The following is a 23,312-nucleotide window of genomic DNA, read 5'->3' as shown; positions in this document are numbered from 1 at the left end:
GGGCTAAGAAAAGCATGACTATTTATAGAGCTCTTTGTGAGCCAGTAAAGCCCCAGGCTTTTCAGGAGGATTTAGTTTAATTTCCCAACAACCTTGGGACAGAGGTGTTATTATCCCCATTTCACAGACAAGGATGTGAGGCTTGGAGAAGCAGAGTGTCTTGCCCAAGATCAAGAGTAGAGGCAGAAGCAAGGTTTGAACTAGCCTTGCCAACACCAAAACCTACGCCCTCCACTTTGACACAACACTGCCAGCCACGGAAAGGAAAGGAAAAGGACCCACAGCTGAGCTCCTGTCAGGCGTGGACTTATCTGAGCTCCTCTCATGAAACACTGTTGAAAAGAACATTTCCAAACCTGCTCAGGCTTCCACGGCCCTGCACTTCCGAGCACGGAACAAGAGGGACTTGGATCTAATCTGACACGGGCCTGGGCCTCTGCAGGCTCCTGGCTTTTCCCAGCGATTAGCCCTTTAGGTACAGAAGTCATCTTTGCAGACCCACCGTTCATGGGTAAATCTTCCTCTGTCACAGCAGGTTTGGGGCCGTGATTTAGGCCCTAGAGAACAGCGTATGAACTGGGTCTATGAAATCAATACTGACAGCAGCAAAACATCCAGGGCAGAGGGAGCAAAGAAATAGCAAATATTTTTCCAAGTCTCAGCCTTAGAATTTTCCTGGAAATTTCCAAGCAGTCATTCAGCTAACCATTCAGGCTCTTAGTAGCATGAGGCTCTCCTGGACACTGCAGGCAAAAATTCCCTTCTGTGCTCCTCCTTTCGTTCTCTATTTGAGGCCAGTACTCATGTTCATTGTCCCCAGTAATGGGCCAATCATACTCCCGACCAGGGACAATGAAAGCTATATATACTCGGAATCCAATGTGGCACCATTATCCAGTTATTCCATATTACAGATAAGGAAAATGAGACCCCCAAAAGTTAAGTGCTTGAAGAGCAGGGTCTCTGGGTCTGTGTCGCCTCACTTCAGGCCCAAGTGATCTCCTTACAAGATCTGTGATTTTTAAGCCGTTGGGTTCCCAAAGTGAACGAGAGAGGCCAGGGGAAACTAAGCAGACAAGGTCTCCAGCCTGGCTCACCAGGTGACTGGCACAAACACTAGATGCAGACTTAACTTGTTGAATGAATGAGTGAATTTCAGAGTTCCCTTTTATCTGGATTGGAGCTCCAGATGAGACGTCATTAGAAAGAAAGAAAGAAAAAGACTTTCATTATGGGAAATCAAAACTCTGAAAACCACAGAACTCGAGTAAACAATGCTAACCGCCATTTCCCACCCATACTAGTGGATTTTGGATACAGAGCTGACCTTGGGAGGGCGGAGAAAAGAAGAGATTGGGGAAATGCCGACCTAAGAAACCTGGAGCCAAATTAATTAATTAAAAAGAAAGCTGGAACGGTGGCTGGCCATTGGCTCACTGGATGTCCTTGATCACTGCTTCATTCGAGTTCAGAAATCCCTAGTCTGCAGTTCTTGGACCTCGAGAATACTAGGCAAAGCCTCATGTATAGGTGATTTTCTAGACAGAAGATGCAAAGTCCTTGTCAGATTCTCAAGGAAACAAGTGACCTATGAAAGGTTACACTGCACCTGGTCTGAGTCACTCCCTAAACCTCCACAAACACAGGCAAGTTTACTCAGAAGGAGCCAGAACATTTCATAGCCAAGAAAAATGCAAGACACTTGTGATTTGTGCAAAGCCACACGGCAGCCTTGTGGCGGCTGGGACCCGGATCAGGAATTTGTGTGATGTTCTTTCTAATATACCAACGGTTCTTAACCTGGAGTCCATGGCTGGGCTTCAAGATCTATGAGTCTGCTGAAGTGCATGCAAAATTGAGGGGATGCACACTTTTCTATGGGAGGAAGTCAGTGCTCTTGCCACATTTTCAAAGGGGTCCGTGGCCTCAATAAGATTAAGGACCACTGAGATCCTCTCTGTTGGTCCTTGGCTCTGCCTTCTCCACAGACCCTGAAGAATTCACGGGTAGGGCTGTTTCTGTTCTGAGGCAACCGATCTCTGGCTGGAGTGGGGAGGTATGTAACTGCTCTCGTCTGCACCATGCGGCCGCTTCCTAGCATGGGAACACCCAGCACTTTCCCAGTAACAGGCTGAGAGTGACACAGTGTGTATGGTGACAGAACTGAGCGTGCTGAGCAGGAAGGTCACAGAAACTTCTTCGCATCTGCCAAGATGTCAAAGCTGAGACTTCGGACATGCTCAGAACAGTTTTCACCAAGATGGGCTCAGTCCCCTGGGATATCAAGGGAGCAGGCAAGCCAGCGAGCACTCAGTTAAATGTCGTCTTAATTTGGAAAGCGCAGAGGGACATTTTTTTTTTTTTTTTTTTATCAACAGTCAGCCGGTTCTCCAGCACGAGGAGTGCAACGCAGTGCTCTCTCGGAGCCTGGGGGCAGCTCAGAGATTGACAGGCAGCCTCCTTGTCTGTCACCCAACTTCAGCTTGGCAGCTCACTGACCCTACCTCTCCTCTGGCTGAAACAAGAGTGAGATGGCAACCACCACCCATGGGACTCTGGAGAGAACCAAATCCCAAAAGGAAGACAGGAGAGGGAGGGAGGTGTTTCAGCACGGGCTCGGCCTGGCACATAGTATGCACCTAGAAAATAGGTCAGCCTTTTCCAGCTCCTACTAAGTATGGAGTATGATGTAATGGGGCAGGGGAGGATGGAGGCATGATCCGAAACATTCATTCAACAAACGCCTTGCATTTACTGAGTGATTACCAGGTGTCAGAAGTAGCACTAGAAAGAGCAGTGGTGGGTATACAGAATCAGGCATTTGACAAATATTTAAAGCACCTACTATGTGCTAGATAGGCTGGTGCAAGGTGCTGGGTGGAGAGGGGGCAATGCATAAAACCACTCATTCTTTCAATAGATATTTATTGCACTTGTAGTAAGTACCCTGCGCTGTATTACCACTGAAGATGTAGTGAATCAAGCAGCCTCATCCGCACTGTGTCAGGCCTCCCTGAAAGCAGCATCTCTGGATAAGCAAAATGAGTCAGCACAGCCTCACACTAAAGTGTCACTGCTGAGGGCACCAGGTCCCAAAACCTGGGTCACCCTGTACCTAACCTAGGCAGGGGCCACTCCCCTGCCTCCCCCTTGTATTTCCTTTCAGGGCACTGATGACGACGACATGAGTCATTAATAATGGAATTGTAATGGCGGAAGCACAGCAGTGCCTGTGGATGAAGGCCCACCCCCTGGGGCTGGAGAGACTACAGTGGCTGGACAGCCAAGGATTTCTGGTCCCTTGACAACATCTCTCTCACGACTCCTCCATCCTCCCTCTCAACAAGGAGAGCTCAAAAATATCCTTTCTCCATGTTTAGCACCCCAAATTGAATCAGGACTTAACTTGTAATGACTGATGGGGAGGGAGAGCTACATCTGGCCATCAACACGGGATGCCACGCTGTCCCAGGGCTATCTGAACTGCCACTCCTTCCCCAGAAGGAATTGGTAACCCAAAATGACAAGAGGAGGGGTGGAGGCTGGGGAGTGGGGTCCCACAGGAGGGCAGGAGATGACATTTTACAGAATGCCCCAGAAGTTTGATTGGCAATCTGTGTGAGGCTGGGCTCTGTGCTCAGCTCAGGCTGGCGAACGTGGGGTTAACCAAGTCCTTGACTGCAGGACTTCTTGTAACCTTAAAGATGCTGATGTGCATTGTAAATCTATAAAAAAGGGATGTCTGGTACAGCGTTTCCCAAACTTATTTGACCACAGAAACTTTTTCTTACAGAGAGATTAGTGCATTGTACAGCTTAAAAACCTGAGCTTTAACCAATGTGCATATCGAGCCCCTAGTAGCATGGGGCCTTGTACTAAGTTCTGAGGATACCAGAACACAAAGACAAGGTCCCAGAGCCCAAGGAGCTGTCTGTGGGAGGCAGCTGCACAAATGTGGGGATGGGAAGGCTAGCGAGCGGGGCAGTTCTGGAAAGGGAGCAGCAGTCAGGGGAGGCGCTAGAGCTGAAAGAAGCTTAGTGCTCCAATGGCGAGAGGAAGGTGCTAGAAAAAAAGTGTGACAAGAGCCACCAGAGGTTGGAGGGGTGCGGCAGCAGAGAAGACAACCTCCACCCACAACTCCTTCCACCTCTGAACTGGCCAAGCTGGGTGGTTTTTCACATTTGAACCTTTACTAGAGGGTTTGGTCCCTCCCAGCCCCCACCCTCAACCACATCATGCTATTGAACTTGGGCTAACATCCAGAAGCCAGGGAATAGCTATTCACAGATTCAGTAATTGGAGTCATTAGTGTTGACTCAGAAATCATTTTTTCCTAAGTCTCTTTCTTGGAGAAGCTTTTAAGACCCTTCAAATTGGTTAATGGAGAGTTTAGAGTGGAGGCTGGAGCCTCTGCTTTCAGCCCCCCCTGCCCCAGCCCCGGTTCTCCCCAACATACTCAAAGGCAAGAGTGATGAGATAATCCAGTATCTATTTTATTAAACTCCCATCCATTTCTGGCACACCCTTCACAAACAAGGATCTTGAAATCTACCCTTTCCGGCTCCAAGGCTCCACTTACTCCCTCACACTGGCAGCATGACAGTAACACACGTAAAGCTAGTGTGAACTGGTGAAACAGAGCACTGGGCCAGGAGTCAGGGGGCCTGGTCATCTCCTGGCTCAGTCTGCCTCCTTGGGCCTAAATGAGCACTGAGGCCCTGTCTGCAGTGGAATGCCCCCCATGAGCTCTGCAGGGCTGAAGGGCAGACACCAGTGCCTTTGGTCTACAACTGAGAAAACAATGTAGTCAGTCAGGTCACTGCTTCTTAAGGTGGCACAGCCAGGCAAATCACAGGGCCAGGACCTGGGTCTTTACACACTTTCTTCTTCTTTACTGTGCTAGGGCAGACGCTTAAGGTTCTTTGGAAAGCTGGGTAGATAACTGGCCTCTGCTTTGGGATTCAAGTTGTAGCTCTCTAAGAAGCCACAGGCTCCGTCTCTAGGGCTGAAGTGAGAAGGTCTGAAAAAGCCAAGCAGATATATTAGGTACGTAGGCAAGAAACTCATTCCTCCCAAATCAGTGATGAAGATGATCCCACCTCCACTGGAGATGAACAAAAGGGAATATTGAAGCTCATCTTGGGAAAGGCCCGACTCAATGTTCCTCAAGTTTTAGCCATTTGTGGAACCACCCTCACGGGTTTGGCCACCTCTCTGGACCTGTGCTTCCTTTTATCCAATTCCACAATGTTTTTCTTTTTTTTTTTATATATATTTTTATTTATTTTTAGGAGAGAGAGAGAGAGACAGCGTGAGCAGGGGAGGGTCAGAGAGAGAGGGAGATACAGACTCTGAAACAGGCTCCAGGCTCTGAGCTGGCAGTCAGCACAGAGCCCGACGCGGGGCCCGAACCCACGAACCGCGAGATCATGACCTAAGCGAAAGTTGGACGCTTAACCGACTAAGCCACCCAGGCGCCCCACAATGTTTTTCTTTAAATGGGTCATTTTTAACATCTGTCAAACTATAATGTGCTAGTCACATTTTTACATTATATATTGTATATACAACTACTAAGATAGAAAATATTAATTTGAGTACCTAAAATCCTCTTGTGAACCACGAGAGGCACATACATCACATGTTGGCAAAAACTCATGTAGTCTAAGCCTAAGGAAACTGAGGCATGGGAGAGAATAGAAAGTGGTTTATTCAAAGTCAGAGGCTATGTTAAGGCTCTGGACCCTTCAGGAGAGTTTTTTTACAGGTCTCTGAATGAATTCCTTCTGTGCACAGAACCAGAAATAACTATGAATGTTTCCACTGCTCATCTGTGAGGCTATCAACTGGGGGAAAGGTCAAAGTCATAGCCATGCACTTGAAACTGCTTGAGAACCTCAGCTCTCACTGGAATGTCCACCTCGGAAAGGGACACTGACACCTGTTTTTGTTGCCATCCAACTTATGTGCCCTCCCCCCCTCAGCACCAGTGACTATGTCTTATCTCACCTTAGCCAAAACCCAGTCTGACGAGACTCCTTTCCAAGGGGTAGTTGTGCGGGTGGAGAGCCCCCCCGGGGCTGGCTCCAAGATGCCCACTTCTACAGAGGAGGCCAAGGTTCCCTGTGCTCGAGGCGTGTGGGAGGCGTGAGGCTCCCACCAGCAGACTGTTGAGGCTGCAGAGGGAGGGGCTGGAGAAGGACTTCAATCCTGTAACTGCCAAGTCGCTGGGCCCCAGGGCTGTGAGGAGAGGTGAGAGCGACTCTTACTCATACTGTGGGCTCCTACTTTGGAGCAAGGACTTCTTAAAGGGCTTGTGTGCCCCTGGCGTTGTTAACCCTGGCCAGCCCAAGTGACTCATGAGGGAGCAGGGTTCTCGGAGCCCTAGAAGGGTAATTCAGGGCACTGAGGCAAGCTCAGGATACAGTCTCTCCTAAAAACTTCTCAGAGAAGCTACCATTTATGCAACAACCACTGTATGCCAGGTTGTGCTAAGCCCTCTAGAACCGAACAGGCAAGGTACCTGTAGTACCCTCATTTTCAGAAGTGAAGAACCGAAGACTCAAAGACACAGAGTTCGAGTTCAGTGACAGAGTAGGGTTGTTAAGGCTCAGGTGTGTCTGACTCAAAAAGCTGTGCTCTTATCCATCACTGGGGTAGGAAATGACATGGGCACCAGGGACTACTGCCACCTCCTTCTCTGTCATAGGGCACTGGGCTCAGGGAAGGGAACCTGTTGGCTCTGACATGCACCTTTACCCACTGCCTCCATGGAAAAGAGGGTCTGCAACCTTTCCCGAGCTGGTTCATTGCCCAGAGCCGCTGACTGCTGGTAACATCTCACAGCCTCTCCCAGATTCCTCTGCACACCAAGGCCCTTCTCATAGCAAATTCCCAAGTGGTACCTGCTCTGTGAGTCCTAGAAGGGAAAACAGACAGACATACAGGTATGCACACATGCAGGAGAGAAGAAATGTAATGCTAAGGCAGGAGGAAGGTGGGGCACTTGGGCAAGCTGGGGCTTCATCCATCCAAGTTCAAGGTCCAGTCCGAGCCCTCCCTGTACCAACATATCTCAAGTATGAAAAGGCAGAGGCCCAGTGTGTGCCCCACACAGAGGAGATGGGGATCCCCCTGCCCAGTGAGATTTGAGTGGCAGCGTGGCAGCCTCTCGCTGAGGCTGGTGCTCAAGGCAGGCACAAGTGAAGGCCATGGGGAACGACCAGCCCAACTGTGGGGAGCCTGGGAGTCAGGAGCTTGGAGCCAGGGTAGAGGCAAGGCTTCTCGAAGGCCCCATATGCCTTTCTGAATGTCTGCCCAGGGGCTGCAAAACATACACTACAGCAAGTATCCCTCCTTTGAGAGGTTCAAAGTCTAATAATCCCTTTACCCAAAGTGCTGGATCCTCTCTCCTCTTACTAAAAACTATGATCATTACAGTAGCAGGTAGAGCTTAAGAGCATAACCTATAGAGCCAGACCGTCTGGGTTCCAACCTTGGCTCTACCACCTGCCAGCTATGTAACCTCAGGCGTATTATTGTACGCCTCCGTGCCTCAGTGTCCTCATCTATAAAGTGGGAAATAATAATAACACCTACCTGATTGAATTGTTATGAAAATTACTTGTTAATACATTAAAAGTGCTTACTGTTATTATTTTTTTCGTATTATTTTAGTTGCCCACACCATTAATTTCTCTCTCTTCACTGGAATGTGACCATTATATTCAAGTGCCCAACTTAAAAAAAAATATTCTGTTGATTCCCAGCCATGGTCCCATCTCTCTTCTAATTTCTAGAATCACATTTCTGGAGAGAGTTTCTGTAACATGCAGGCCAAAGTCTATGTAATAAATACAGTGGACTCATGGCCGTAGACAAGCTTAGAACACAGCTCAGGACATTCATGAGGCCAAAACAGCCACCCTGCGACTCTGCTCAGTACAGACCTATAAAGATACATTATTCTGGGGTGGGTGAATGTGAGGACTGCACCCAACACCCTGTGTGCACTTCTCCCAGCGTGCTGACCAAAGCAGGCCAAGGTGCCCTCGGGCAGGTCTAGCACACGAGAAGGTGAGACACACTCAGCCCGAGATAGAGCCGGGACTCTATCAAGGAAGGCAGAGGCAGTACTGGTTGGTGACATTGGTCCCCTTCTGAAAGCTACAGGTTACTAAAGATAACAGAGTAAAAACAAAAAAGTATTCTGATGCCCAAAGGTCCAATCAGGTATCACTGTGTTGGCCAGAAAACACCTAGAACCAGCAGCCCCAATGCAGGGAAATTGTAGGATGTGCACACGGCTTGCTTTAATCCAGTATATATTATTCCTGCTCCTTCAGGATGCAGCACCCAAAAAATTCCTGCTCAAGCACATGTGAGGAATACAGCAAACCACAGATGCCGTTTTGGTGATTCACACTGAGGTGAAGCTCCGAAATCTCCTGCACTGAAGACACCTGTTTAACGCAGTATTTTCCAAACCCATCTGACCATGTTTTCCCTCCTCTTACTTACGAACACCCCCATGAAACTAATACTCTGGGGAACAAACTCTAGCTCTTGCAGCCTGAATGCCAATGCCCCCAGGCACCTGCCACCCCCGAAACTGCTCGGTGTCTTCTGACTTCCCCAACTGCACGGCTCGTGAGGGTGCACCTTCCCCGTGCACAGCTGACCAAGTGCTTGCACACCTGCTACCTCAGTTGCAGTCTGCTCCTCATAACAACACCTCTGTGAAGCAATCGACAGGCAAGGCAGTCATTACTATCCCAGTTTTTGAGACTAGGGAAACAAGGAGTGACCCGCCAAGTAGTAGGCTGGTAAAGGTGGCAACTGGCTGTGCGGTGACACAGACCTTGCTCTTGAGCATGTCGTCATTTCTGTGGTGCCAAGACCTCACCCACAGCTGATTTTAAACTACCGGCAGCTCTCATAGACTGCTGTGGGCCGGCTCCAGGGCCCCACCAGAACTGCCCAAGGGTCACAGAGCAAGTCAGCAACGGTTAAGACCTGAGGCTGGCCCAGTGTTCCTGTCAACCATCTCCTATGCTCAGTAGGAGCCTGGTACCAGTTCCAAGATCCCCTCTTTCATCAGACTCGATCCCCAACATGCCTGGACACTGGCAAGCCCATACCCCATTGTTGGCTGCAAGCCAAAGGTATTTCACAGCTCTCTGCTCATCCAGGTGTGGCTCCTTGGTGAAAAGCACCCCGAGGAAAGCTTGAGCCTGTGGTTCAGGAGGAAGGAAAAAGGCATCTCGGTCAGTTCCAGGCCCTGCGTGCTCCAGGAGCCCAGAAGAGATCCCCTCACCCCCACCCCTACCCCGGGCACTCACCTCTCTCAAGCCCGAGTGTGCAGCCTGCTTCAGCATGGACACCGCCCTCTGGCGCTCAGGGCCCCATGTGGAGGCTGGGCCTTGCAGCAGGCACCTGGCGTAGCGGTACTGAGCCAGGCGGTGGCCCTGGCTGGCAGCCAGCTGGTAAGAAAGGACTGCCTGGGACAAAGGGACAGACACCCAGTCAACCGGTACCCCTGCAAGCCAGCCTTCTCTTTGGGTGAACTTTGTAAAAATTATTTTAATTAAATAATACATCATCAGTACAGATTCATCAGAAAATACAGAGAAGCCAAAGTTTCAAAATACAGATAAACCAAAAATAGAAACATAAAATCCCAAAAACATCCTGCCTCCTAAAGATCATTCTCTGTTCACCCTTTAGTTTATAGCTTTGCAAATTTCTTCTCACATATACATGTATTTACGCATGTAGACATATACGTACACACACACATTTATGTGTGTGTGTGTGTGTGTGTGCGCGCGCGCGCGCGCACACAGGGAGAAATGAGAGAGAGAACGCCCACAGTTTTGTAACCTATTTTTCCACTTAACAATACACCACTAATGTCCTTCCCTGCCAATATAGATCTACTGCATCGTTTTTTAAATCTTTATTTTGAGAGACCAGGGCAGGAACAGACAGAGAAGGAAGGAGAGAATCCCAGGCAGGCTCTGTGCTGTCAGAGCCTGGTACAGGGCTCGAGCCCACGACCTGAGCTGACCTGAAGATCATGACCTGAGCTGACTCAACAGACTGAGCCACCCAGCTGCCCCTGGTGCATCATTTTTAAGTCCCACATGGATATTACTACCAACTTACTATTGAAGAACTTTAAGTTGCTTTCCTTTTTTGCCATCATATACAATTCTAAGAAGTACATTCTTGTATATAACATCTTTGGGTAGTTATCCTACTTTTTTAGAATGAATAATCCATTCATCAAGGTAAAGTTCTAGGTCCTGAGAATACAGCTGGCAAGAAAAAAGACTAGGTCCCTGGCCTCCTTCTGAATCGAAATCCCTAGAAGTTAGGAGCTTCTTTCTTCTTTTTCCCTCACTGCTGGGAGAGAGGAGGTGAACTCTCCCTAAGCCCCACCCGCTGCTCATTTCTGGAGGTCAACTCTGGGCAGGGCAGCTCAGAAGACAGGCCTGGGGACAAAGAGAAGGTGCAGTACCTTGCCAAGGTCCCTGGGGGTGCCTCTGCCATGCTCGTGACACAAGCCCACATTGTACTGTGCTTTGCTGTAGCCACGGTCTGCTGCTTTCTGGAAGTAAGAAAAGGCCGCCATGTAGTTCCCATTCCTCATGTTTTCTGTCCCTGTAAGAAAGCACAGGGCATAAACACTACTTTCTCTGTGAACCTTCCCCCATCCTTGGCCAGATTCTCATAAGCTGCTTCCTTTCTTTTCTGTGCTACACACTCTGCATGTTTGCAGCCTCCGAGTATTTCACTGGTTTGTCAGAGACATCAGTGGCTTCTGTCTTCCTATATAACATCCGCCTCGTGGTACCAGCACCCCGATTTTCCCTTAGGAGCAGCCCTCCGCTTCCCCACCCAGGGCTGTCAATCATTGTGCTATGCTCTTCCCAACCAGTAAGTCCCTCGCTCAGGAATCTGGATCTGGATCTGGTTGAGGCAGGAGAGAAAATAGCTTTCGCAGGTTTATCGTGACAGCAAAACTCTGAAGACACTGTCCCTGTTATTGCCCCCTGGATCCCAGGACCTTCCCAATTCCTGTTCTGTTGGAGCCTTCCCAGTGGATTCCTTCTGTGCTTAAGTTAGCCAGAGTGGGTTTAGGCTGCTTGTAAGGAACTAAATCTTACTGGTAACAGCTGGTCCTGTTAACCCTGCTATAGGAGGAAACCGTGAGAGAGAAAGGAAGACAGCTGTGACGTGAACTCAGGTGTGTCCGACAGCAAAGCCCATGTTCCGTTTTATCATCCGAACAAACTGAGCAGACAAAAAACACAGACGGGGCTGGGCACGGCCAAGTCCCAACTCAAACCTCTGCTCAAGCTCTCTCTCCTCCCTGGACTATCTTTCTGCCTCTACCATCAGGCTCCCCCATCCTGCTTCTGCTCTGGAAGCTTCAGACCACACTCAGGCTTCAAACGCTCTTTTGGATTTTACTTAATATACAAGCCGTTTTCTATGAACTAAACTGTTTCCAGAGTACAGCCCTGTCTCCTCAATTAGACTGCAAAATCCTGGAGGCAGAAGCAGAAAAAGAATGTAGAAGAAATAACTCTGCATAGGGTGAAAGCTCTATACAAATGCAAAATATGATGACGCCTTGTGCTCCCTTTGTGTTCTGCCACACTGCTTAGCATTGCTGAATAAATGAATATATGAATGAAGGGATGGGCAAGAAAATTCTCAGAAGAGACTGCCGGTCCATCAAAATCACAAAAAGCTAATGAGGTAGAAGCCAGGTTCCATTCAGCCGGCAGTGAATTAAAGTTACCTCCCTGCTGCCTGAAAACTCACTGCCCAGGATTCACAGAGCCCTCTGTCCTTGAGAAGACTCAAGAGGGCAAAGGATCCCACCCTGTCCCCATTCTCCACACACTGGCTCCCCAGTCAGCCTCTCTTCTCTGTCCCCTCTGCCTCTAACCAAGCCACCATGTGCTGTGGCTTTGCTGTGCCATCAGTAACACCTCCAACCCAGTCTCCTGTTTCCTCCGGCACCCCTGCACTCCACGTTTGTCCACACAACAGCCAGAGAAATCCGAAAAGGTAAATGAGATCATGTGACTGCCCCTCTTCCTGTTCCACCGTAAAACCCTCCAATGGCTTCTGATCTCGCTTAGAAAATCCACACTTCACAGTGGCTCAGAAGGTCTTGCCTGACCTGGCCCATCCCTGCATCTCTCTTTCTACTCTCCTGGTGATCTCTAAGTTCTAGCCACACTCAGCTTTCTTTGATTCCTTTCACAAGCAAAACTCAGTACTGCCTCAGGACCTTTGTACTTGCTATTCTCCCTGTTTGGAAAAGCTCTTTCTCTAGATAGAAACAAGACTGGCTTTTTTTTGTCAGTCAGGTCTTGGCGCAGAGTTCTTCCCATCAGTGAGGACTTCCAGATCAAAAGCTGCTCCTTCCCTGAGTCACTGACACATTCCCCTATTTACAATTCTCTGTAACATTTACCATCATCAGAAATTCTTTTTTGTTTGGCAATGTTTTATTCTTCTCCCCCTCAACTCACATGTCAGCTCCATGACAGTAAGAACTCTGTGTCATGAATCCCTGTATCCCTGACACCTAAAATAGGGCCTCGCAAAAGCTGAATGCCTAACAGCTTTGCACTGAATGAATCCCACCTTCTCATGCATCTGCCCACTGCACTCCGACAGATGCTGTTGGCAGTCTGAGTCGCTGCATTAAAAGGCCCAAAACTTAAGCCAAGTCACTGTAGAGAACAAAACAAATGGTGGAGGGGCATCTAGAATCTCCAGATGTGGGTAAGAGATTCCTGTCTGTGCACTTGAGAGCCTGCTCCAGATCTTAGGAGTCTGTTCTTGCCTCAACGTGTCAGAAAATGCAAGGCATCCTCCCAGATTTATCTTCTCCTTCTTACACAGTAACAATGTTCAGGTAAGGTCATGGTCATTCAGCTAAAGACTACATTTCCCAATCTCCTCTGTGACTAGGTGTGGCCATAGGCCTACATCCTGGACATTGATTTGTGCAACTCTGTAGGTGGGGAAGGAGTGGTCCTTTGGTTTTCCCACCTATCCTCTTCCAGAAAGAAAGCTGCAATAGCCAAACTGGACCTTAAGATGGAAGCCAGTCTTAAGGACGGGCAGAATCATGAGGGTGGGTCCCGGACATCCCGTGCCACCATGCCAGATGTGCTCTACCTACCCAGGGAGAAAATAAATTCTCTCAGTTCAAACCGCCCCCTACCCTTTCCATTTTCCCACCCGCCTGCCTTGATGCAAGGTCGACCCAGTTACCCAGGAAGTTGAAAGCAATGGAAACGCTGAGCTGGAAGAGCTGCTGAATAGAAGTCACAGCCTCCTCGAGGGGAAGAGTTTTTGATTTATCTTGTTCCTGGGGAAGAAAAAGAAAGACTCATCACAGGACAGTTCGCCAGAACTGCGACCTGCCCAGGGGAATGTTATGAGGATCTGGAGGCCACATCTGAACAATACCTGCTTTTGACCGGTGGACTGAGGCTGGTCTGGCTTTGCCCTGGAACTGAAGCTGCTGCTGGCATGCAGGAAGCTGAGATCACCAGGATCTGCAAGGGAAATGGGGGACACCCAGCCACGGTGAAGGGGACAGTGTGGTTTTTCCTTTTCTCCCACTGTGCCGGTCTCCCCAGCCCCTCCGGCCAGCACTACCACCAGGAAACAAACTCATTCCTAAGTGCCCCAGAAAGCGCGGGCCCTCATAGGAATGACAACTCCCTCATCTGGCATATGCAACGACAGCTGTCCATCTGCCCAATCCCTACCCCCTCTACCTCTAGCTGATTCTAGGAGGTAAAAACATACCTTCTTCAGTGAGATCCTGAAGACCAGATGCCCTCAAAGAGCTGTGTGAAGAGAGGTTCTTGGGCTGAGTCGGGGGTTCTTCCTGGCCTAGCCTGGGTTCCCCGAGGCCAGTGTGTCTGGGAGCTGGGCCATGAGCGCTGGGGAGAACGTGCCTGCAAAGGGCTGGAAAGACCCAGTAAGAGCAGTCACATCAGCAGGGGATCAGTTCAGTCTGCTCAGGCTTGACTGAGCGTCCCCTGAGGTTTGGGGGAAGAATGTGGAATCTCCTGAGACACTCCTTCACACACCTCTACCTCCTCCTCCATCACTTCTTTTGCTGGCTTCCCTCTGCAGGGGCCAAGAGGGGCCTACATTTATGTGCATCTCTTGCCCTAGGTATAAATGATTCCTCTGCCTGAATTCTTCCAGTGGCCAGGAGGCATCCACCTTACTCACTGCTGTAGTCCCTACACCTAGCACTCTATTTGATGGTAATATTGATAATGATTATAGTCATAAGAACAAGACCTGGAACTTACCGGGCACTTACTATGTGCCAGGCACTCCTCTAACACTTTGACATGTATTAACTCATTTAATCCTCCCAAGAAACCTATGAGGCAGATTTTATTATTATCCCATTTTATGGGTGAAAAAATTGAGATGAAAGTGACTTGTTCAGAGACACAAGACTAGTATGTACCAGCTCTGGGGCCTGAACTCTGACACTAACTCCAGGGCCTTAACTGCTGGCTGTATCGCCTGTGTGCCATGGTACATAACAGCTTTTCAATGAAGACTCACTTATTAATGAATGACTGACCAGAAAATGACCTGAAGGGTCACAGTGGAAGGGTAAGCAGGAAGCCACACCCAGAATCTAAAGCAGCCTGGATCCCTGTAGGGCTCCCTTCATGGAAGGGGACTGGAGGACACAGGAGGACACTGAGGGGCAGGTGTGGCCCACACCCTGGGTGGGTAGAACTTCCTCACATTCCCCTTCCTCTGACTTCAGATAGGAAAGGCAAGGAGCTGCTGATGGCTCTTTTCCTGAGGTGTGTCCAGAGATGCTTCCTGGCCCAGAGAAACTCCCAGCCTAGCCCTCCTGTCCCCGGGACTGAGAACTCACAGGAGCGCGGATGCCACAAGGGAGACGAGAGGAAATGGTCCAGGGGTCTGCGCCAAGAGCAGTGCTCTGCTTGCCGAGGTCCCGCTGGCAGGGACGACTGGAAGTGGATCTGCCTTGCCAAGTGCAGGGCCAGCACGGCCAGAGTGCCCTGGGAAAGACAGCACAGTGGGGACCCAGCTTTGCACCAGTCACCTCTTTCGGACTCACCCTTCAGCTCACACACCACTTCCTTGAGAAGCCTTTCCTGACTCCTGGCTGAGGCCAACTAGTACCCTCCCAGTGCCCACACCTGCCCTGCAGAGCCTCGATCACACTGGTACTTAAATAATCACCTCAGCAATTATTTAGCTGAGGTCTGTCTCTCCTGTTAGCCTCTAAGCACCATGAGGACAGGTATCATGTCTGCTTTGTTCACCGATGTATCCCTGGAGCCTAGGAAAACGCTAAGATGTAGCGCTAATAAATACGCCCATATATTTATTAAATGCATAATGAGCGAATGAATAAATACAGTCTAGGCTCGCAAAAGGATAATGTGGTAAGTTGGGGCTTGACCACAAATGCAATGACAGGTCAGAGTTCCCCATCAAGTTCATTCTCTTTCTCTGGCCTGGGGTACAACTCTTCCTTTCTCTCTGTCCAAGCCTCCCCACCACAGACACATCCACACATACAGGCTTGTTGAAGGTATCTCTTCGCTGGCAGGTGTGTGGAAGACGTAAGCTAGCTCCTAGCCCAGTGACTGCTTGGTTTTCCCTGTCCCTTCCTGTGCATACCCAAATACATGTCTATTACAACAGGCACTGGGTACACGGGGAAAGATGACAGTCACAGTCTCTGTCCTCATGGAGTTTTTATCTTTGTTGAGGGAGAAAGACAAAATTCATGTACACAGAGAAATAAATATAATAACGACAACTTATGCCAAATGCCAAAAAAGGAACAAATCAGGAGTTCACACAGAACATAAGAGGGAGGTCTCACAGAACAGGGCATTAAGGACAGCCTCTCTTGTAGGGGTGATGCGTGAGCTAAGGCCAGAAGAAAGAGAAAGTGCCAACATGTAAATAACAGGGACGTGTATCCAGGGTCCTGGGACAGCTCGTACCCTTTGGCAGGGACAACAGTGACAGAGCTGATGGACAGCATCAAGACTCCTAGAATCCAGGCCCAGATTCTAGAAGGACTCATTGTAGAATTACTCTAGGGCTCAGAACTTTGACAAAATGGGAAAATGCCCCCCTCTCCAAAGTACGTTATGCCCCTAGACCACAGCACTAGAGAGAAGTGGCCCTACCATGGAGACATTCCAGGCTCCATTCTGCTGATGACGCCAATTTACAGATGAGACAAATGATGCTCAGGGAAGTCAAGTCACTTGCCTAAAGCACATAGCATAAAAGTGATGGGGATGAGATGCAACAGAAACAAGAGTGATGTGTGCAGAACCTGGATAGCAAAGATTCCACCTTGTTGGACCTAGTGTTCACTACTGAGCACCTAACTTTATAGATCAGAGTCAACAAATATTTATTGAGCAACTGTTACAGGCCAGGATCTGTACTAGGTGCTTTTATAAAGCCACACTAAGTATAGCAATCGAGCTATAGAGCATGGTAGCTAAGAGCATGGGCTCCAGAATAAAATCAGTTTCTCTACTTAATAGCTATAGGGCCTTAATATGTTGCCTAAAGTTTCAGAGCCTGAGTTCCCTTATCTATAAAATGGAGATTATATTTCCCTTGCAAGATTTTTATAAGGATTAAACAAGATAATGCATATATACTATTTTACATTAATATGTAAGATGTTGGCTATTTAGTATTATTCATTGTAAGTTTCATCAAGACAAGAATCACATCTACCTTGTTCTCCACTGTTTCATTAGTGCCTAACAAAAATGTCTGGCTCAGAAAAGGTGGTAAACAAATGTTTACTGAAAGAAAGGAGAAATAGGGCAGAAGGGAAGGGGAGCAGCAGTATCTCCCTAAATGTGCTCCTATCTCATGGGTTACTCAAATTTTGAGTGTGGGAACAATGATGCCCTAGCTCTTGTTTCTAAGCTCTATTCCATGGGAGATCTTTCTTACCCACACAGAGGGTCAAGGACAGGACCTGGGAAGCCTTACCCATGAAATGGCATCCCACAAGGTGTTTGGGGAGACACGGGCAGACATCCACTGGAAGGCATCCTTCCATCCATGGGACTTTGGGCCTCTGTTTGGGCCTGGGCCTCGGCCATGGGGGCCTGACCTACATGAAGCAAAAAAGGCTATCAAGCTCCATCCTAAGTGGGAGGGGGGGGGGGATGTCAGGGGAAGAGATGGGTGACAAAATGGTAATATCTCACCTGTCAAAGCTGGGGACAGGGACCAGCAGAGTGGCGGGGGCAGCCTGAGGCCCATCTGGGTTGGTGGACTTTGGAGTCAGCCCGCGGAAGCCGGGTCCCAGCAGACGGGGAAGAGCTGTGTATAATAACAAAGATCAATCATCTCGACATGAACGGCCCAACCATCTCCTCTCTCCCTTGACAGAACCCCACTCCTGGAACGCAGGAATCACTGACATATACCACTGTGTAAGTTCTTAAACAACGACTTAAGTGTGAATCTTTTGCCTAGTACAGTTTCTGAGGTCCCACCCAGAACCAACAAACCAGGATCATCCAGGGCATATTTTGAAAATGCTCCTCCGGTGACTGTGATGTCCTCCCGGGGAAGACAACCACCGTTGTAAAATTACCAGACATTCATCCACAAACTCTCGCTCGATGTTTGGAGCGCCCTGTCTCTAAATCCCGCCTGTTTTCTTTGGTTCCGCTTACTCCACTGGGCCCTACTCACCTTTCCCGGACTCTGAACACCTGCTATTTGACCCCTCCTCCTTTCAGTGGCCCCACCCACCTCCGTGGCCCTAAGCTCCACCCTTTTTTCCCCACGAGACCCACTCACATCTCAAATTCTAACAGCCCCAGCGGACAGGCGCAGCCCCGCCCCTTTGGGCCCCGCCTTTCTTCAGCTTTAACCCTGCCGGCTCAGGCTGCGGCTCCATGCTCTGCCCCGCCCCCTTCCTCCAGTTCCGAGTTTCACCTGCCTCTAGACGCGCGGCTCCGACGCCCCTTACCTCTGCCCAGGAGTCCCGGGAGGCGCCACATGTCGTCGCCAATAGCATGGAGAGTTCGCAGTCCGAAGAGCGAGGCCAGACCTCGGGGCGGAGACTAGAGGGGCCGCTGTCGCGCCCTCCGAATGGCCGAGTCCCGAGGAAGCTCCTAGCCAGCCAATTACAAAGGAGCCCGGCCGGAAGACCCGCGGGGCGCAAAAGGAAGTCGGGGTGTAGGCGTGTTTGGGACCGGTGGGGAGGTGAACTGCGGCGAGGGCGAAGACGTGGGCCCGGCCTCCCCTGGAAGAGGCGTCGCTTGCCGCCCGCAAGAGAGTGGGGAGAACGCGGAGTGACGGGCGGGTGGGGGTGGGATTTCAGGTGGCGAAGCCAAACCGAGTCCGAAACTAGACCGAGGAGAGGCGGGGCTAAGGACGGACTCGATAGCGCGGGACGACCTTGCATACACCGTGCAGACGCGGAAAGGGAACAGTGTTCCCCAGCCCCACTCCTGGACTAGGCGGGAGTAAGCAGGGCCACTGGGCGGAGAGGAGCGCTAGGGTCCGACGAGAGAAGGCCGTAGACCGAGCTTTCCAGTCCTAGGGCCTCGACTAGGAGATTCGGGTCGGGATGAAAAACTACGCAGGCAGCGTTTGGGATTCCGGGCTTCTAGCGCCGGCTCATCTTTTTGTAGCCATGCAGCTAGCCACCTGACGACCTTTTCCCCTGTCTTGGCCTCAGCTTGCGCCAAGACAGGATAAGATGAAGGGATCTCGAGTAGTCCTTCCTGGCGCTACAGTAACAACTTGAGTGGCTTTCGAAATACCTAAGAGGAGACTCCCCGCCCTCGCATACACACACCCACCTGTTCATCAGAGCCCTCATCCTCAGACCCAACCCATGTTCTCTCTGCGTCCTTTTGAGTGGAAGAGAATGGTTCTTCTTTCACCAAACGTAAATCTGTGAAATAAAGGAACTCAAATTCAGATGTAAGACTCTTAGACGTTCTCCTCCTTTCTCCCAGGAAAGCCTACACCTGGGCTAACAGCTGGCCAGGATCACCTCCTTTTAGACCTGGTTTGTGATGGGAGAGTTGTATTTGTTCAGCAGTTTTTGAACCATGTGGCAGCCACATCCTAGCATCTGAGAAGACAGATGAGTAAAGAGCATTTGTGGCGTCCAGGAACACTTGGTCCAGTGTTTTAAGAATGGCCTCTGGAGTGTCACAGTTGCTTTGCATCCTCGCTTTCTTACTTTCTAGCTATGTGTTCTACAGCAGTTAACCACTTTAACCCTCAGCTTCTTCATCCATAAAATAGGAGAAAAAATATCTCATGAAATAATTGTGAGGATTAAATAATACATTTAAATGTTTAGCATAGCCCCTAGCACATAGTAAGAGCCTAATAAATGTTAAGTTGCTGTTAATTGCAGTGACAGAGGCGGTGAGAAGGCAAAAACAATAGACCTGTTCCAATAGCAGCATGAGTACTGGGCTATGGGATACTGAAGAAAGATTCAGAGAAGTCGTTACATTTGAGCTGGATCTTTACATAGGAGTAAGAGTTTCCTAGGCAGAGAAGGGAGAAGCCCACTGCAAGGAGAAAAAACTGAGTAAATAAAGGCCCAGGAGTGCAAATATTGGGAAACTGTTCAGAGATATCCTTGCTTTGGGATTTGGGGCAGGCACCTTTCACATTCCTTGGGTTGCTGCCTCAAAATAACTGATTTGGCTCTGTTCTCTCTCCAGGGACTTAGGCACCTTTCTTTCTGTCAGCTTCTCTGCAGTTCTTTTCATGCCCTGAGGCTTGGCCACATCTAGCTCTTCAGTGAATACTCCCCAACTGTTTGAGCCCTCGCTCTGCTTTTCCCAATTCCTGTAGCACTTAATTTCTTACCACACAATTTAGCAGTAATTATATGTTGTCCTGTGATTTAATTATCCCATTTGTGTAAGTCTAGTCTCCCCAGTTCTTTCCCTCGGGGCAGGGATGGCATTTTCCCATTTTGTGTCCCGCATAGAGCTTGACAGAAACTGTCAAACAATGTCTGTTGACTGGACACCCTTGTGCTGATGATAATTCCAGACAAGAGCACCAGACCCCAATCAGGGATTTATCGATTCGGGTAGGAACGTATTCATTCCATATACAAACATTGAGGGCCCTTCATGTTTGAAGCTAGTTGAAAAACCGTGAAGATGAGGTATCTGTTTCCATGTGTAAAATGACATTATGACATCTCTTGTCCCTAGAAATCTAAACAACTAACCACTGTGTAGCTGGCAAGGACAGCTGGAGACCTCCCTGGCCAGCAGATCACCTGTTCAGTGTTACCCAGAGGAGCGCCATCAGAATGACAACTTTGTTCCCTTGCCTGTGGCTTTGCTAAAGCTCTTGGCCATTCTCTTCTTCAGCTCCCAAGGTTGTGCTCTGGTGTTGGCTTGTGGCCCAGTCAATTTGACCCAATCCTTCCACAGAGATAAGCTGTCTAACTTAACATCAGGAACCTCCTGCCCAGATATCCAGTTCATTACCTTTTGTTGATGACATTGTATACTCATCACAGCAAGTGTTCCAGCCATTTTTTTTGTTGTTGTCTTTATTTTTGGAGAGATTCTTAATTTACATTAATCAAATATATTAGTGCTTCTTCTGTGCTGGAGAATGTCCTGAGTACATACCAATTTTTTAAAAAATGGATATGGCCCCTGCCCTCACAGAGAAAATGGTCTAGCAGGGCAAACACACTCAGTCGACAATTAAAATACAGAATGGTGTCTTAGTTAGTACACCATAACAAATGCTCTGAAATTTAGTGGTTTAAAGCAATGCTGATCTCTCACAGTTCTGTGGATTGACGGCTCAGCTGGACAATTCCGCTGGTCTCACTTCAGGTCTCTCATGAGGTGGCAGTCAGACAGCAGCCGAGCGGCGGCCAGAGTCCTGTGAAGGTGCACCCAGGACACTGGAACGGCTGAGCCTCTTTCTTTCTCCGTATAGTCTCAGGGCCGCTCCAGCTGGGTGGCTGAACTTAAATGGTGCCTCAGGGCTTCTGAATGTACAGAAGTGCAAGCTGCCGGGCTTCTTGAGCTTTGGGCCTGGAACCTGCACCCACACTCTGTTGGCTAAAGCACTTCAAAGGGTCAGCCCACAGTCAGTGCAGAGGGGAAGACAGTTGCCAGGAAGTGTGGGTTTTGGGGGACCAGCAAGACTTTCAGTGGGAAAGGTGCTATGAGAACACCTAGGTATGGAAGTCGGGAAGACTTCCTGGAAGCGATGACATATGATGGAGCCTGAGGGATGAGGTCTGGGATCTAGCCAGATAAAGAAGGGAAGGGGCAACAATTCAGCCAGGAAAAATAGCTGGTGCAAAGCCTCAGAGAGGCAAAGGGAGCACAACTTAAGATCAGTTTGGCTGTAGCTGGTGGGGAGTGGGAGTGCAGGGGAGGGAGTGGCATGGGATAGGGATAGCCCTTTAGTCTGGAGAGATAAATGGGGTCAGGTCATAATGTCTCATAACCCCTCCCCCTAGATGTCTTGGACTCTGTGCTGAGGGCATGGGACACCAAGGAAGGAAGCAAGGGCATGATCAGACCACAGAGATCCTAAAGAGGCTACTGGCTACTGTGTGGGGGTTGGGTTAGAGGGGGTCAGATTTTTATTTCCATCCAGAACCTTCCATCCAGTGATCTCACCTTCACCGAGAAGACTGAGTCATCACCTCAGCACTAATATTAGTTCTTTTTGCTTTTTACTAGTGGGAGTTTTTTGTAAGATTACAAAAAATTTTTTCTTAACATTTATTTTTTAGAGAGACAAAGTGTGCGCACAAGCGTGAGCTAAGGAGAGCCAGAGAGAGGGAGCCAGAGGATCCTAAGTGGGCTCCACGCTGTGAGCGCAGAGCCCAATGCGGGGCTTGATCTCACAACCTTGGGATCATGACCTGAGCCAAATCAAGAGTCAGCTGCCCAACCGACTGAGCCACCCAAGGGCCCTTCAGACTTATTTTTAAGTAATCTCTACATATAGTGTGGGGGTTGAACTCATAACCTCGAGATCAAGCATCACATGCTCTAATTTACCCCTATTAGTGGAAAATTTTGTTATTAGAAATGCAAAGTCCTCTGTACAAGTTTTTTTTCATTTGCTTTTATTTTAAGAAGAACATGTCATAGAACGCCTTCCACCTGATAGGATTTGGACATGAGGTTGGCCAGGTGGTCCAACAGTTTGTACATAAGTGTAAAGTGTGTGCGGGAAGAGCTTGCCTTCCAAGAACAGGAAGCAGGCCAGGCTCAGTGGATTTTACCCCTCAGTTAAGTAATGATCAATTAAAAGAGCCCCTATTCCAGGATAAAAGTCAAACAGCACTAAAAGACTTAAAATTATAAAATCTTTTCCCTCACTCCTCATCTCTAAGATGGGAATGACAACTGCAGCCTTCTCATGAGATAACGATATATAAATTGCCTGGCACATGGTCAGTAAGTGGTGATGAAGAAGGTTCTAACTTGAGAGCCGCTGTGAGGACAGCTGTGGATGTTTAGTTGCACAGTATACAAATAAATGGAAGGCATGAATATGAGTTAGAGGAAATGACAAGAACATAGACTCATTTGGAGAGGTCTGTCTCTTCCCTTTGTTGTAAGGCCAAACTCTGTTTGCTCTTAGTCCCATTCTCTTCCTGTCTCTTCTAGAACCTTGCCTCTATAATTATCCTGACCCTCATGCCAAAGCGTATGTGTCTCTACTAGTTATTTTCTTTCTGCCTATGAAATATACAAGAGCCTTTCCTATCTTGGGATGAAAATCCTTTATTTGATCCTCCTGCCCTTTTCAGCTACCATTCTGTTTCATTCTCCCTACTGCCAGATTTCTTAATTAAATAGCACACATACTGCTTCCCATAACTTCACGACTCTTTGCTTTCAGCTTTGCCTCCCAGCTTCCATCGCTGTTCTTCTGACACAGTTGTCAGTGCGGTCGTCAAAGACCACCTCATTAACTGCCAGTGGGCCATTGCTCGATCAATCTCCTTGGCCCAGAGCACTTGACTCAGTTGACTGTCCATTCCTTAATTCGCACATACAAAACCACCTCATCATTCCACTTCCTTATTTCTGTCAGTTGTATCATTTCCCCAAGCCATTCAGGAAAGAAACCTTGAACTCAGGGTTGGCTCACCTCCCTTCTCTGCCCTCCCCCACGTAAGTTTTGACTTTGATCGCCAATATTAGAAATTCATTAACCTAGTCTTT

The 23,312-nt window shown here is 48.8% G+C and overlaps 1 protein-coding gene across 4 annotated transcripts; it reads right to left on the bottom strand.

The window, feature by feature from the left end:
- Positions 1 to 4,472: 4,472 nt before the first annotated feature.
- Positions 4,473 to 18,345, bottom strand: DELE1 (DAP3 binding cell death enhancer 1). Of its 4 annotated transcripts, none has more exons than XM_039236204.1 (13): positions 18,080 to 18,342; positions 17,307 to 17,421; positions 17,086 to 17,209; positions 14,957 to 15,104; positions 13,849 to 14,010; positions 13,504 to 13,592; positions 13,306 to 13,402; positions 10,523 to 10,665; positions 9,342 to 9,500; positions 9,141 to 9,233; positions 6,760 to 6,919; positions 6,010 to 6,240; positions 4,473 to 5,020 (listed from the first exon to the last, which is right to left on the bottom strand). In XM_039236204.1, exons 1-12 carry the CDS (start codon positions 18,108 to 18,110, stop codon positions 6,011 to 6,013), a joined length of 1,551 nt encoding a protein of 516 aa, XP_039092135.1. In that variant the 5' UTR covers positions 18,111 to 18,342; the 3' UTR covers positions 4,473 to 5,020; position 6,010. The 4 variants fall into 4 exon arrangements, with proteins under 4 accessions (XP_039092135.1, XP_039092134.1, XP_039092136.1 ...); XM_039236203.1 differs by having other exon boundaries at positions 6,754 to 6,919; positions 18,080 to 18,340; XM_039236205.1 differs by lacking the exon at positions 18,080 to 18,342 and adding an exon at positions 17,699 to 17,776 and having other exon boundaries at positions 6,754 to 6,919.
- Between the last annotated feature and the right edge of the window lie 4,967 nt (positions 18,346 to 23,312).

Source organism: Hyaena hyaena, unplaced genomic scaffold, assembly GCF_003009895.1.
Source record: "Hyaena hyaena isolate Hyena2069 unplaced genomic scaffold, ASM300989v1 scaffold_107, whole genome shotgun sequence".
Lineage (NCBI taxonomy): Eukaryota > Metazoa > Chordata > Mammalia > Carnivora > Hyaenidae > Hyaena > Hyaena hyaena.
The sequence above is the reverse complement of the archived record's forward strand: the minus strand, read 5'-3'. Positions and strand labels throughout refer to the sequence as shown.